Source organism: Vanacampus margaritifer, chromosome 1, assembly GCF_051991255.1.
Source record: "Vanacampus margaritifer isolate UIUO_Vmar chromosome 1, RoL_Vmar_1.0, whole genome shotgun sequence".
In the NCBI taxonomy this organism is placed as follows: domain Eukaryota; kingdom Metazoa; phylum Chordata; class Actinopteri; order Syngnathiformes; family Syngnathidae; genus Vanacampus; species Vanacampus margaritifer.
The window spans coordinates 11,830,845-11,846,826 of NC_135432.1; the positions used below are offsets into that span (position 1 = coordinate 11,830,845).

General features: G+C 41.1%; 1 protein-coding gene across 7 annotated transcripts in view; it reads right to left on the reverse strand.

Moving 5' to 3' along the window:
- arhgef25a (Rho guanine nucleotide exchange factor (GEF) 25a) overlaps window positions 1-15,982 on the reverse strand; it is a 75,039-nt gene that overhangs the window by 17,756 nt on the left and 41,301 nt on the right. For 5 of the 7 annotated variants that reach the window (XM_077572594.1, XM_077572602.1, XM_077572613.1 and 2 more), the window contains 2 exons: window positions 1,635-1,942; window positions 154-267 (listed from right to left, as the gene is read on the reverse strand). In XM_077572594.1, coding sequence (XP_077428720.1) covers window positions 154-267; window positions 1,635-1,942 — 422 coding nt within the window. Of the gene's footprint in view, window positions 1-153; window positions 268-1,634; window positions 1,943-2,033; window positions 2,163-15,982 lie in introns of those variants that run through there. The other 2 variants (XM_077572629.1, XM_077572583.1) reach the window with 2 other exon arrangements.

The window sequence follows — 15,982 nt, forward strand, 5'->3', positions numbered from 1 at the left end:
ATTTCAAATGTAGTCTACAACTGTTTGCTGAAATGCAATTTAACTCATGCTCCTCATTTCGCGGCACTTCATCGACAAAGAGGCCACTTACGCAACTTCTGCTTTGATTTTACGACAAGGTGTTACAAGGTGGAGTATTTTACGGAGACAGACCTGCGTGTGAGGCAGAGACGTGCAGCCAATCAGTGAATCGGTTATGTAACCGGGGGACTGGAGTGTCGCCGGCGACAGATCCTCAGGGCTAGCCAGGCCATCTTTCCACTCCTGCTGTGTGCAAACACACATAAATGGGTCAGAAAAAAGAGTGTTACAGGACTTTAGAAGCCACAATGAATTTAGTCATAATCATAAAATGGTTTCATTACTATACGTGTTTTAATGCAGTGGTTCTTAACCTTGTTGGAGGTACTAAAACGCTATGCGTATTCACTGAACCATATATTGAAAAACAAATGCAGCTTAAGGGAAATGGTGCAGTTTGGACCCTGACGCCCATCACTCAGCTCAACTCCATATTTAAAGAGCACTTTAAAACAACTGTTTTCTTAAGATGCAATCCAAGGGGCAGCAGATAAAATGAAAACAGCAGAGGCCCCAGAATTGAGCCCTGTGGAACGCCATACGTTCACTTATACATGTCAATTCAAATTGCACATATTCGTCCGACCACTTTCTTTTTTTGCTCGACTTAGCTAGTATGAAGGGATTATAATAACAAATCACAACGTACCATCACAACTGTCAAAAGTCGACTAATGAACACACTGAATGGGAAAGGTGTGGCTCAGTGGTAGAGTGGTTGTCTCTCAACCCAGAGATTGTGGCCATGTCGAAGTATTCTTGTGCAAGATACTGCACCCCCAGGTGCTCCTGATGCTGCATCATCAATAGGTGAATGAGTAGTTGAATATAAAGTTGACCTTGTAAGGTCCAAAAGTGCTTTATTAATGAAGTACCATTTACCAAATTCCCTGCGTGGTCACCTGCAGCCAATAATGGCCAAGCAGGGAGTATCATCACAAATCATATGAGGCGAGTGTGTGCCTTGACCTCCGCCGAGCCCCTGAGACTCACTGACCGAATCAAACCCAGGTTAAGAACCAGTGCCTTAATGTATATGTAATATGTTGATTAATGTCACCTAAAATGGTAGAAAAAAACCCTACAATCATTAAGCTAATACAAAAGAAAAGTTGAGCTCGTTTGCACAGTAAATATCAAATGTCAATTGACCTTTTCGCAAAGCACAGCAATCAGCATCAAAATATTTCACACAGAGACCGACAAGTCCTGCATAATTAATCACATTATAATTTGGGAGCCAAGCTCAGCTTTTTGATATACACTATGTCTACAATCTTTTCACAACAAATTCATTTAACTTCAGTCAGCATGGCTAATGGTAAAGGAAAAACCATGAATATGGACAGTGCTCTCCTTCACTCTCTGTAAATGTCCAAATTAATTTTCATGAGAATGAGCTGAAAGACCCACACATCCGTTGCCATTAGTCCATAATTACATTTCACTATACATTTCTGTTTTTTAGTTAAAGACTGCATCTTTACTTATGTCAAGCATAGATTCAACAAAAGCATCATGAACATCCCAAAAAATAATAATCTCCTGCTCACCAGTTCTGTGTGAGTGACAGGCAAGATGGTAAGAGGCTCATCAGGCCTCAGGGAGCCGCCCAGATCTTGGCTTTGACTGTGGGACGGAAGAGGAGGCGGCTTCCCCTCCAGTTTGCGAATCTGACGCTCCCCTTTGGCCGAGGCCCCGGCACTGAGCTTGCGAACGGGGTTTGTCAGCCATTTCTTCAGGGTGCTTACAGAGCGCTTGGAGCCGGGCGAGCTGGGGGCCGAGCTGCTTGAAGCCAGCGGAGGCAGGGACGCCACGGAGGTCGAGATGCTACCCTCGCTGCCTGGCGCCGAATACGAGTCTGTAGAAAGAGCCAAGAAAGCAGAAGTTATAGCTACACACGGGGCTCTAGGAGGAAATAAAGGTACATCGTAATCATCACGCAAACTTACTCTCCATGTTCACATGAATCAGTAAATCAGTAAATCAATAAATCGTGGAGCGTCAGTATGAGCATTTTGTAAATGCCCACTGAAGCAAAAATGAGGGCACTGGCGCAGGTCGCTAGGAGGTGGCCGGAGGACTGGAAGTGAGGGAGAAATAAAAACAAAGAGTGGATATATAAAAATAGCCTCCCCCCCCCCGAAGACACAGCTGTTCTCCTGTGAGCTGACTCTCTGTTTACAGGAAGCGGAGCATTTTTAGTTTCAATCCAATCGTGTCATCGCATGAAAGGTAGAAGAATTTTGCAGAAGACATGCAGTGTGATGACCAAAACACTCAGGAGACATTATGATGTCAGACGTACAAAGGAAGTGACCCTGAGGTCATCGGGGAAGCACACAGCTACTGTACTTTGATTCATTCCAACCAAAAAAAGGATGTTTTCTTAGGACTGTTTTTTTTTTTGTTTGTCTTGTCCCCCAAGTCCATCCTGCCCCATTCCCTCCAAACCCAACTGCCTTCCTCAACTCCAGTGTAATCAGCTCTTCCTCCATGTGTGTCCAACCATGCTGCACATCAATCTTATTGGCCCTGACCTGAGTTTTGACCCTTCATCACTCCTTTCCTACAGACGGAGAAACACTTTCCAGCTGTTTCTGAAGGAGGTTTTTCAAGAATTTTTGCAAGCAGATGAAACTTTTGCCTATTATCTTTTCAGTCTCAAACACATTGTCCTTTTGAAAATGCAAAGTAAAAAAAATTCAGGAATGTTAGTGCTTGATAAAGCTGAACGTACACTTAATGTGACCAATGGAGACACCGTACTCGCTTAACTCAAATTCCAAGTAGAGTTATTCGAGTAGACTTTCGGATCAAGTAGTTGGTGAGCATGTGCGTGGTATGGACACAATATGCAAATGACAGAAACAGTTCACACTCAGTGACCAGGTGAATGTGAGTGTGAATGATTGTCTTTCTCTCTATGTGCTCTGATTGTATAGAAAATGGATGGATGGAATTTTCTATGTATTTGTTACAGTAAACGCTATTGGTAGCGTCAAATGAGAAATATACGTGGATTACTGTAATCCCTTCTATTTAAAATAACAAGCTTTCCACACTTGTTCGTAAAATGCCGTGAATAACACACACTTGTATATAATAGGCACCCCAAAAAAAATTACCATTAAAAATATGTTTTTTTTAGATACGTCCCCCCCCCAATTCGCTGGCATTCTTTATTATCAGAGTGAATGAATAAAGATTAAAAACTTGCCAATAAAGTGAAAATGATTTTACATCCACTATGCTCAGTCCTCATATCTATAATTAAAAGTCTTCCAAAGTATTTTTAAAATCTTGTTTAAAATCTTGCTCGCTAAAGTCTGATTCTTGTACTGTACTCTCTTTTAGGTAATTTTAATAAGCTATATTTTTTCTCTGCTTTTAAATCTCTTTAACCATGTTTCTGTTTTTAAATGGTGTACTTTTAATTTCAGTAGTGAAAGCATTGTGTATAAAATATGCCATAAAGGGATTCTTTTTTCTTTTTTTTTCTTTTTTACAACTCCTAGGTACTGTCTAAGTACTGGTAAATGTCTAAACAATGATAATTTTTTTGTTTGTTTCCTAAGAAGCCCCATTCATAATACACTTTTTTGGCAAAGTAATAAGTATTATTCATGGGATTTTACAGTAATCATTATCTCTTTGACTGCCAAAAACGTTAAATAACGTTTAGTAAAATCCTATGGAGGAGTGCCAAAGACGTTAAAAGACGTTTTTGTTTTTTTTCAAAACAGAGGTGAAACTAACCATTTTCTATTGTTGATTACTCAAAAACGGAATAAGGTAGAAACAAACTTTTTTTTCTGATGAAAGATGACAGTTTAATCTTTCATTTGGTAGTATGTGTGTTTCCATAGTCCAAACACATAATTTTCTGTGGACCTTGAAAGATCAGTCAAAATGCTTAAAATCGGCTGGCACCCACGGCATCCCTTTTCTGAAAACGTCTGGCAGTCAAAGAGTTATGTAAAAAATACTTGGCCCACTTTCACTTTCCTTTCTTTTCTTTGGTCCTTCCTCAGGTCTCCTGACGGCCTCACGGCTCTGGCTGGGTTCTGAAGTGTTCGGTTTAGGTGAACTGTATGGGATTTTTTAATAGGTTTTAGGTGAACTAATGAATACACACTCACACGCACGCACGCACGCACGCACATGCACATACACATACTCACCCACATACAAAATAAAAATTAATTAAAAAAAATATACATTGAAAAAAAAAAGAGAGAGCAATGATGATGACATGTCAAATCGGTAAAATTACCGAATGAACAGTACTGAGCTCTCCAGAGAAAAAAAAAAAGGCAGTAGAGCAACGAGTGTCCAGCAGAGCAGAGACGACAAGAGCCAATTTCTGAAGTTTGTGTTTCCCAGACTTCCCTGCATGGCTTCATCCAATCTGAGGTGAAGGGTCCCATTACACAGACATAGCCAGCAACACTGTTCCTAAACAGCTCCAGATATCAGTGGAGTGAGCTTATCCAAAGAGCAGAGAAGGTGAAGGGAGCTGACACTTGTTTTAACGAGCCATTGACACAGAGTGGAGAAAACATGTGAAGCTCTTCAGCAGAATGAAACAACAGTACAGATTTAAATAAAGTGTGTGCACATAATGGGCCGGATTCATCACATCAACATCTGTCACCATGGCAACTGCAGTTTCCCAGCTGACCCGACAAAGCTCAATCTCGGTATGGTTATGAAACCTTCAACTAGGTACCATGATGAAATCTGTGGAAGCTTTTAGTCACAGCAACAGGAAAGCACAAAGGAAAATGACAAACTCCCCCTCAAAGCAACATTTCTGGTTTGGTTATTTTACATGATATACCCACACTGTGGAAATTGGGGGGCTTCCCACGCTTCCTCGACCCTGTTGTGTGCTGATACTGCCTAGTGCTATTCATTGTGATAATAGAGCTTCAAAGCAAAGCGTACCCACAGTAATTTAGTTAATGCAGCTTAACTATTGCGCTTGTGACAGTTATGAAGCGGCAGGGTAGCATCAAACTGGTCTCATTTTTCTTATTTTCATATGTAGACTGTTGCTGTGGCGACCACCTCAAGAGGCAAATGTTTAGTCTAGGGTTGGGCATTTTGACCACATTTCCTCGATCAGCAATAGGAGAAAATAACTATCAATTACACTGGGGAACAATTTGAAAAAATATACATGTTGAGTTTGATTTTTTTTGCTGCTTAAAACTAAAGTTGGCATGCTGATTTCAAAGTGGTAGTGATTTTTTTTCTACCACATCAATTTTTCCACCACAGTTTACCATCCAGATTAGCTAAATTCCACTGTAGTAAGACTGTAGTAAGTAAGCATGTAACTATTCCACTATTCGTTTTATTTATTTATTTATTTTTACAGGTACGCTATAGCTAAAAAACGTGAGGTGATTGAGGAAAAACTAAGAACAATTTTGGATTCGGCACACATGAATTATTTAACTCAGTTGTCAAGCCTAACCCAACTCCCCAGTCTTATCTGTTTTAATGCCAGTGTCGTAGTTAGTACAGTTATGCCGCTCAGAAGAGTTGTGCCAGAGTTAATGTAGCTCCTCAAGCCATATGCGACATCACGCTCCCTTTTTAGAAACCAAAAAGTTGAGACTAAATTAACAGTGCATCAAAAGCACACAAATTTGCCTCAGGTGCTTCATGACACGATTTATCAAGAATCAATTCCACACAAATGGAACGACTGAACGATCAAATGAGTGATTGGTTTTCTTAGCCATGCCTAATCTGCTCCCCATTTGTCACTTTTATTTCACAACATTAATCTTATTACTCTCATTACACAGTAATAGATTTTTTGAGACACTGTTAAGATTTCTGTGTAAAAGTTGAAACTTGTCATCTTTGAGCATGCATTGTTTTCACTGTAAGCATGCATGAGTACACTGTAATGAATTGACTGTAGAATATACAAGAAATAACTGGCAGAAAAGTTGTCAGTTAATTTTTGTAAAATCCCATTTAATTACTGTGAAAATCAATTACAGTATTTTACTGTATTTTAACAAGTATTTGATGTATATAATTACAGTTACTGTATTTACTTAAAAAAAGAAAAAAGAAAACAGCAATTCACTAATGTTCTAATTTACAGGAATTTACTGGTAACTTAAGATATTTAAATAAATACAGTATGTCGTTGTAAAATCCATGCATCCGTTTTCTTAACCGCTTATTCCTCAAAAGGGTCGCTGGAGCCTATCCCAGCTGTCTTCGGGCAGTAGGCCGGGTATACCCTGAACAGGTTGCCAGTCAATCGCAGGGGACACAAAGACAAACAACCATCCAGACTCACAATCGCACCTAGGAACAATTCCCAGTGCTCAATTAACTGGCCATGCATGTCTTTGGAATGTGGCAGGAGACCGGAGCACCCCGGAGAAAACCCACGCAGGCACGGGGAGAACATGCAAACTCTACCCCGGAAGCCCGAACTCGCTCTCACGCCCTCAACACTGGGAGGCGGAAGTGCTAACCAGTCATCCACCATACCGCCATCGTTGTAAAATCAATCCTCGTTTTGCAGCCGAGTGCATAAATGAATGTTAGCTGTAACGTTGCCTGTTTATCTGAGAAATGCCATGTGAAGACGATGCAGACTGCCATCGCACTAAAATATTACTCACCAATTTGCTGAATTCTTGTCCTTGCTCCGGTGACAATACAGGGTCCGCTATTTGCTCCTTCTCCTCTAAGGAGTTCTAGCGCCAAAATCCGACAATCTTTACAGTATTTACATGTAATCTACATATATACATGCCAAAACAAACTGTACAGTATTTGACCGCTACTTATATAGCAAATTACGGTATTTTGTTTTTAACTCTTTCACTGCCATTGACGTTTATAGACGTCAAGTAAAAACCTACGGAGCACTGCCAATGACGTTTAAAGACGTCATCCAATTTTATTTTTTTTTTTTTTTTGAAACGGGTGCGGGCAAGGCTTCCGGAGCTGTGGTGAAAGTTTCCAGCCGGTCTGTTGTGCCTAATGACTATTTTTGGCCCCTAGAGGGCAGCGATGACTCTCTTTTGACAAGATCGGGTGGGCGTCAGTAGAGGCGGAGCTAGAGCGTCGAGCAGGAGATGAGAATGGAAGACAAAGGAAAAATGGCGGCCGGTCGCGAGGAGCTCACGCCCGAGACGTTTTTTTCAAAGACCAAAAGCATCGCTGAAAAAGCACATTGTTGACGACGATGATCATCATCGAAGATTAAGATGAGGGTGGTGACTCCGTGGTTGGGAAGCATTGACGCGGCAGTAGAAGACGTTAGATGGAGCTAGATGGAGGAGGGAACGGGCAATGGCGAGCGTTTGCAAGCAGCTCTACACTTACAAGACGAAAGGCATCGACCAACGCTAAAATAGTACATTGATGACGACGGTGATCATCCTCGATGATGATGAAGGTGAATCCGAGCTTGACGGCGAAATTGGAACCGCTGACGCGGCGGCTATGACGGTGTCGTAACGCGGAACGCAACCGAGCACGCACAGGCGGACGTTCGATCGGACGACGGAGAGTGCCCCGAGTCCAATGCATATTCATCGGAGGAAGTGTGTACAGTCTGCTACTTGCTTTTTATTCCCCGGAAAAAAAGGCCGTCAAGAAAGTGTAACGTTTGCACGCAAAACGGACCAATGCGAAAGTGAAAGTAAACTGTTGTGCGAGTCCTGGCGTCTCCTTGCACGCAGGAGAGCGTTACAAAAGGAAAAACTGTATTTGAAACATCCACATAATTGTAAGTAGTACCACAGTTGCACACATTTGTAAATAGTTTGCGAAATTGTTTTGTCAAATTGTTACACTGTTGAATGGAAATAAACGTATTTTGCAATCAAAAAACACTTTTTCATTGTTGGTGAAAGCGTTTTACAGAAGTAAAGCACTATTTAGGTGTTTGTGGCATCATTCATGGACAAAAAGAAGTGTACAATTCACTAGAGTGCATGAAATAACATCGTTTCACAAAAAGCTCTTTTTCTCCGTTTTTTGTTTCAAAACAGAGAATTTCGGTGAAAGTAACCATTTTCTATTGTTGATTACTGAAGAACGGAATAAGGTAGAAACAAACTTTTTTTTCTGATGAAAGCTGAGAGTCCAATCTTTCATTTGGTAGTATGTATGTTTCCATAGTCCAAACACAACATTTTCTGTGGACCTTGAAAGATCACTCAAAATGCTTAAATCGGCTGGCAGTGGGGACAACCCGTTTCTGAAAACGTCTGGCAGTGAAACAGTTAATAATAATGCACTTTATTTTACACATAATACATTGCGGCATACAGTTAAATACTGTAAAATTAAAAAACAAGAAAATGCTGTAATTTTTTACTGTTTTTACATAAATTTGTTGCAGTGCAGTTTTTGCCCAATTACAGCAGCAGCAGTTGTCTCCACCATGCAGCGGCAGATCTGCACTTCAGAGAGGTTTGTTACAGTGTACACCACAACCAAAACAAGAATGACCAACCAGAGGTTTGTTTGTACTTATAACACACACATTTTGTCAGAGAAGTGGGTTTTCGTGGTGGAGTTGTGGCAAAACTGGAAGACAAAACAAAGTAAAAAAAACAACTCAATTTGAGTTAAAATGGGTTTTGCTTTCTGGGTTACTTTGTACAATATGACCATTTTTGAGGGGTTTTGTACGAAACCAGCCCGGAAAGTTGAGTCAAGTTGACCCAAGTCAATGATAACCTAATATAGCTCAAAAAGCGATTTATTTATATTTATTTATTTTCATTTAACAAAAAAGGGTTGTTTTTTTTACAAAAAAGAAAAAACTAAATTTAAATGTTTTGGGGTGAGTTCTTCATTTGACCCAACTTTTAGGATGATTAACCTACAAAGTTGGATTAATCCTTTTTTGGCCCATATTTGGTTATTTTTGTCCCAACTGTTTTCAGCGTGCAGGGAAGCAGGGTGGCAAGGCCAGATGAATATTTTAAAAAAAAGTGTTTATTTGGAAAAAAAGGCAAAGAAGATGGAAACATATGAACGCTTAATATAAATGCTAAATGCAAGCTAACTGACACGGGTGGCTGCAGGAAGCTGATTGATAGACACAAAAAAACAGGACTGATGAGAACAGGTGGAAACAAATATCTAACGAGTTGATGAGATATGAACAGGGCACGGAACTACATTTGAACTGAACAAAGTCAACAAAAACAGATAATGACCAGTGTTGCCAAATCCCCAGGAAGGAAAGTAGCTATTGGCTGTCCTAAAAGTCACTAAAGGACATTATTATTGCTTAATTTGCATAATTGACAAAATAGAATATGTAGGAGAGAGGAATAATGTTATGGGAGAGGCATAAATTGAGTTAATTAAATTTAAAAAAGTCGCTTTTGACAAAAAAAAGTCATCAAGAGGTTATGGAAAGTCACCAGATTCAGTGAGAGTCGCCAAGTTGGCAACACTAATCATGACACGCTTACTTCTCTGAGGTTGGGGTAAGCCCTGGAACAACATACGATCGGATATTAATAATTAGTGACATTGCATGCGTTAAAAAGTCAAGTGTTTTTTTGTAAATCCACGTGAGCAGGGATCATTTTGACTGTTGTGTCTGTTTTTCAGAAACCCAAAGGAAAACACGTTTTCACAAGATCTTTGTGGCGTAAGAGATTATTGTGCTAAATTGAATCAACAAGTAACTTGCCCAGTCATGTAAGAGGGGCAAAACATCTGGCTGAATATCCTCCAGAGAATCACAAACCATCCACTAAATCAGAGCCGTTGCGCTTTGCGACAAGAAAAGTACAGCACAAGCAAACATCTACTCACACAAACAAAACAGCTTTGAGTGATTGGATGTAGATGGATGGGCTGCGAGCACCCCCCCCCCCCCCACCCCGGCTTTGTTTGATCCAACTTTCCTTTATTATTGATCACTCGGTCTGAGAGCTGCTGAGCGGACAAATCAGGCTAAAAGCGTGGACGGTAATGGAGCATACTTGTTCACAGCAACTCCACTTTGGAGGTCTCTGTCGTCTCAAAGGCAGCCTTGCGCACACCAAGCAGCTGGGTGGGCAGCCGGCAGATGGTCTTACACTCATCACAGCTGTAAACATATCCAGCCGAGCCACTGCCAATCAATGACGGCACCTCCAGATTACAAGTGTGGGGGTGCAGCGGTATAACACAACATCACATTTCTATCCGTCCTGCCTCACCCAGCCAACTTTATTCCTTTATTCCCTGGCGCTACCGCTATATTGCATTTCACCCACTCAGAGGAAATGGACACTCAGCAAGGAGGATGTGCAGACTGAAAGGGAGACAACAAGGCACTTAGTATCACCCAAACGGTATTGTGATGGACTCCATAGATTGCTAGCTGTCATTTGCAAGGAAAAGACATTTGAGTACTTCTGTTCTGCAGCTCTAGAATGTTTCCACTTTCACTTGTATCACTACCTCCAATCCCACTAAATTACACTTTTGGCTTATTTTGATTGCAGGAACTTTATTTAAAGTACAAACATTGGGAGGAGAAAATAGTGGGTTTGGACCATGGGAACTATTGTCTAGATTTAGTTGCGGTCTAATTTATTGCCCTTCTGAGGGGCTACTACTCTCGATAGGTGCAGGACCCTTTGAGGCAGGATTTGCATCGATTATTGGCAGAGCTGTAGTACTTAAATCCGGACTCTGACTCAAGTCCAGACTCGGCATGTTTTTTTCATTGTCTCAGATTTGACTCCTTGGCATTTAACTTGGACTTGCAAAATATTTTTCGATGCTGTATTTCTTATGTTTGTATTCCCGAAAATGAATGCCCTTCTTCAAGAAACTTGAAATAAAGTTATCAAAAGACACCAGCATTGACATTGGGCACCCGGTAACCATGGCTACCAGGCAGTATGCCATCTAAACGCGAGTACCAGAGCACACAGTCGTTTTCTTTTAGTCATGTCAGACAACAGCGGAGCTTTAAATTTGGGTTTTAACAACAATTGAGAACTGGCGTTCATACGTCTTAAAAAAAAAAAACACAAAAAAAAACATGACGCAACCTGCAGATTCTGTAATTAGACAATTTCGGACACATAAGGCACCACATAGAGTTTGTTCGACACTTCCAGAGACACCACAAAAAGAGGTAAGTCGTCACCCTCCAATATTCTTCCTTTAACTCATTCACTGCCATTAACTGCTATAGACGTCAAAAATTCATTTGAACAATTTCTATTAGTTTAATATTTTTTTCCACTTTTGTTAACAGAAGTATGAAAACCTAGAAAAAAAAATGTTGTACATTTAGAGCAGATATGAAATGTGTGATTAATCATGAGTTAACTATTGAAGTCATGCGATTAATTACAATTAAAACATTTAATCGCCTGACGCGACTTAAAGATTATTAAAAATTCAGGGCGTCTAAATTACGATTAAAATGTTTAATCGTAATTAAAAATTAAAAATTGCATGACTTCACTAGTTAACTCACTTGTACAAATGCACAATAAAAAATCTAGGTTTTCATACTCTTATTAACAAAAGTAGAAACATTTTTAAACTAATAGAAATAGTTCAAATGAATTTTTGACGTCTATAGCCGTCAATGGCAGTGAATGAGTTAATAGGCAAGCTCCATGTCTTCACATTTTTTTTATTTATATCAAGGAAAGAAAATATCATGGTTCGTGGTTTCATAATGCAATTGCTCTAATTTTGTGATTGTGAAAATAGTATTTTTCTTTCTTATGAATTCGAACAAAAAGAAGCATTGAAGTTAATGTTTACTCTTGATCTCATCTAGACTTGGACTGGGGTTCGGACCTTGTGGACTCAGCTTTGACTTGGACTCTGACTGGAACTTGACTTGGACTCGATAAGGTGAACTTGACTACAGTCCTGCTTAATGGATGAGGATTTGTCACATTTTATTTTAGTTGTCACATTTCCATACTCATTATTTTGTAATGTAATATTACAGTGTCTCGTTAATGACATCACATCACTGTCTTTTTTGGGTAGCTTTGATCTTTGTACTGCCACTGTCACTCGATGATTAAGCTTTTGCTATTGTTTTTAGTACATTACTATAATTTAAAGTTTTGGGAACTTGATGCAGTTCAAATGGAATCCTAGCAGGCTCTAATGGAACCTCCCCAAACTGTGTCCACAAAGTTAGAAACAGACGTTTCCTGTAGCCATCATGACTGTGTGTCCTAGCACTATTGTTCTGATAGCATACGTGTGTGTTTACATTTTGTTCATGTGAATCTGTGAATAATACATACCGGCAGTTGACTTTACTCGCTTGACTCCCACCCTTCCTCTTTCCTCCTTCTTCATCTTGCCCGCCCTCCACCCCAGTGCTGTATATCCTCCCCCTTTAAATACTTATACTCTGCCACTTGTGCACTCCATATCTGTCTGCAGTGCAGTATTGGCTGGGTCGTGCCCCTGGGATGTCAACACATAACTCCGTCTTTGGGTACAAAGCACTGCTCCGCCACAAATCTGCTGAGAGCCGCACATGCCGGCAAAAGCATCTTGGCAGATAAAGCGGAGTTTAAGAGAAGTCTCATACTACGGTGTGTGGATTTCACTTTCCTTTCTTTTCTTTGGTCCTTCCTCGGGTCTCCTGACGGCCTCACGACTCTGGCTGGAAGTGTTCGGTTTAGGTGAACGGTATGGGATTTTTTAATAGGTTTTAGGTGAACTAATGAATGCACGCACGCACACATACACATACAAAAAAAAAAAAAAAAGAGAGAGAGGAATGATGATGACATGTCAAATCGGTAAAATTACCAAATGAATAATACTGAGCTCTCCAGGAAAAAGGAAAAAAATTAAATAATTAAATAATTAAAAAGAGAAGTCTCATACTGAAATGATCATGACAAGACGTCTTCTGTGGCGACTATCAATGTGTTAATGAAATCTGCAACGAGATTAAGGTGAAGAGACTTACAAAAAATTAGAAGAGAGAAATGATTGATTTAGAAAAGTAAGGGAATGTAGACAAAAGCCAATCATGCCTACATGGAAACTAGGAATTTTATAAATTGTCTCCGGTTCCGTGTGGATATGGACTAAGCTAACACCTTTAATGGGGCTTACAAATCAGTCTTTAAAATGAAAGAGAATAGGTGCAAGGTTCTTTTCAAATCTACTAAAACAAACAATTTCTTATCTTAATCATGGCCATATGCTTGTTTATGCAATAACAAACTTTTCCTTTGCAGATATGAAAGAGTGTCTGACTGCGTGTGCGTGTGCGCGTATAAGCAACTCAGAGACACAGAGACAGACAAGGGAACAGAGATTTCCTGTCCTCCTACTGACCCACTTTTGGAGTAGACACACGGCCATGCTTCCAGGAGTGCACGGTCACAGTTAAGTAACAGGAAGAAGATAATCAGTGTAAAGGAACAAAGGAACGTCCAGAAGAGAACAACTTGCACGAGTCGTTCTGTCTATGAAGCCACTCAACCCATCCAGTCAAAGCAGCTTAAGAGGTGTCATTCTAGTGTCCAAGGTTGCGCCATCTACGTCATCGTCGCTGTCCACAGTAGGGACAATTCCAGATGTTGCCTGCGCCTCTGACTGACATCTTTCTTTGGGGAAGAGACCGTATCTCACTGAATGGCGAATGCTTTTGAACATGGGGAATTGTGAGTTTCTTCAGGATTTAGTTTTACTTGTCACAAACTGGTTTTCTTGAATCCACTGTTTCACTATCACTGGCAAGTGTTTGTTGTTTCGACAACACTAGAGACGATATAAGCATGGTTCCTGTATACATGAACCAATTTGTTCACATGCATTTGCCTCCTCGTGAGACATCAGCACCCATTCTCCATATTGATTATCGTGGCAGGCAAGAGGAAACGGCACAAAGAAAAGGCAATGAGGAGTACCCTATGTTTTACAACACCATTGGATGAGTTTTAGGACAGTGTTAAATTTGTGGACAGCATAAAATTTAATTCTGGGGAATTATAATAATAATGCATCGGATTTATATAGCGCTTTTCTAGACACTCAAAGATGCTTTACAATGGAATGGATACATTATTCATGCACTCACACATTCACACTGTGGTGGGGTAAGCTGACGGAAGCGTGGCTGCCAGTGTGCGCCTACGGCCCCTCCAACCACCACCAAACATTCACACCTTCCATACACCAGTGTGAGTAACACTGGAGGCAACGTGTGTGAAGTGCCTTGCCCAAGGACACCTCTCCACAATGACTTGGGGACAGCGGGGATCAAACAGCCGACCTTCTGGTTACTGAACGACCGTCTCTACAAAAGGTTTGCGCACCTGGGTTGGATCTGTATCCCACTGGGGTGCAAACATTTGTGACGCTAAAAATTTTAATTTCACATCATTTTGAACATGTTCGAAGTTCCTTGCAACAAGACCATAAAGACTGTTTAGTGAACGTTTACGCTGTGATCTTGAACGAACCCTGACGTGAATTCAACATTCGCTAGTGTTGCAAACGTTCGTCCCTCAACGGGACACGGGCTTTAGATTTGCCTACTACTGCAGGAGTTGCCAAAATGTCTCAAAGATTCCCAAACAGTAGCAAAGGAGTGGTAAATAGTTGCTAATTTTGGGAATACTGTCCCAAATAGTCACCATCTGTCTTTCAGAAACACACCGATGTCTCTAAGCATTGCTAAAACTCGCTATATGTCGCTAATGACAGAGGCGACCCCTTGATTTTCGCTAACATTAGTCTGAAAATTAAACATAAACATAAACATCTAAGTGTAAATCAAGTCCCGATTCTGTCATTCTGCTGTTGGTTTGAATTATTTAACTATTGGTGTCACAACTCTTCTGTGGGGATCCCCAGCACACTACTCAGGGGTGCTCTGCTGTGGAGATGTTGTTCAGTTGTGCACTTGGAAGTCAGGGGAGCAGTTGGTAGTTAGTGCACACATACACACACGTACGCACTCCCCGTTGATGATCATAATGATTATCCAGGCACACACCAAAGGAGGGAAAACGAATGACTCACACGTTGGCAAACGAGACTGCCATTAAATCCAAGCGGGCTCATTGTGATTCCAAATGGCAACCGCGGTCGTCAGGATGCGCGCGAGGTGAGATCAGAGACCAAGCGGTGCCTACTTGGCTAGGCGGACGTACAGCCTACCGTACGCCTTTGACCCCCGCTTACGCACATCTGGTGCTATCAGATATCCACTTACAATTGCGTGTAATTTTGCACATATCTGTGAACTTGAAGTGCACTTGCACCTTAACAGTAAAACCTAAGTAAGTCGGCCTAACCACTGAAATTGAATACAATCTTTTTTCTTTTTTTTTTCCTGGAGAGCTCAGTATTGTTCATTCGGTAATTTTACCGATTTGACATGTCATCATCATTGCATCATTGTATGCGAGTGTGTGTGTATTCATTAGTTCACCTAAATCCTATTGAAAAATCCCATACCGTTCACCTAAACCGAACACTTCCAGCCAGAGTCGTGAGGCCGTCAGGAGACCCGAGGAAGGACCAAAGAAAAGAAAGGAAAGTGAAATCCAGCACCGACCAGACACCACCCACCAGGCCACCAACCAGAGTCCTTCACCAACCCCAGAGACATCTAAATTCCAACAAATCAGGGAGACCTATACTGCGGTCTGCCCCAACCGATGCCCCCCCCCCCCCCCACACACACACACACACAGTTGTGTGGTGCATTGTGGAGGGGGAGTTGTAGGGCGAAGATGGTGTTTACACCACCCCCCCACCCCCACCCACCTCCAAAGTGTGTTATGTGCCCTATATGTCTATAAAAGTGTATTGTGCAAAACTAGTGCAGTGAGTTAAGAGGAGCGACCAGCGGGGCGCCCCCCAACCGGGCGGGGGCTGG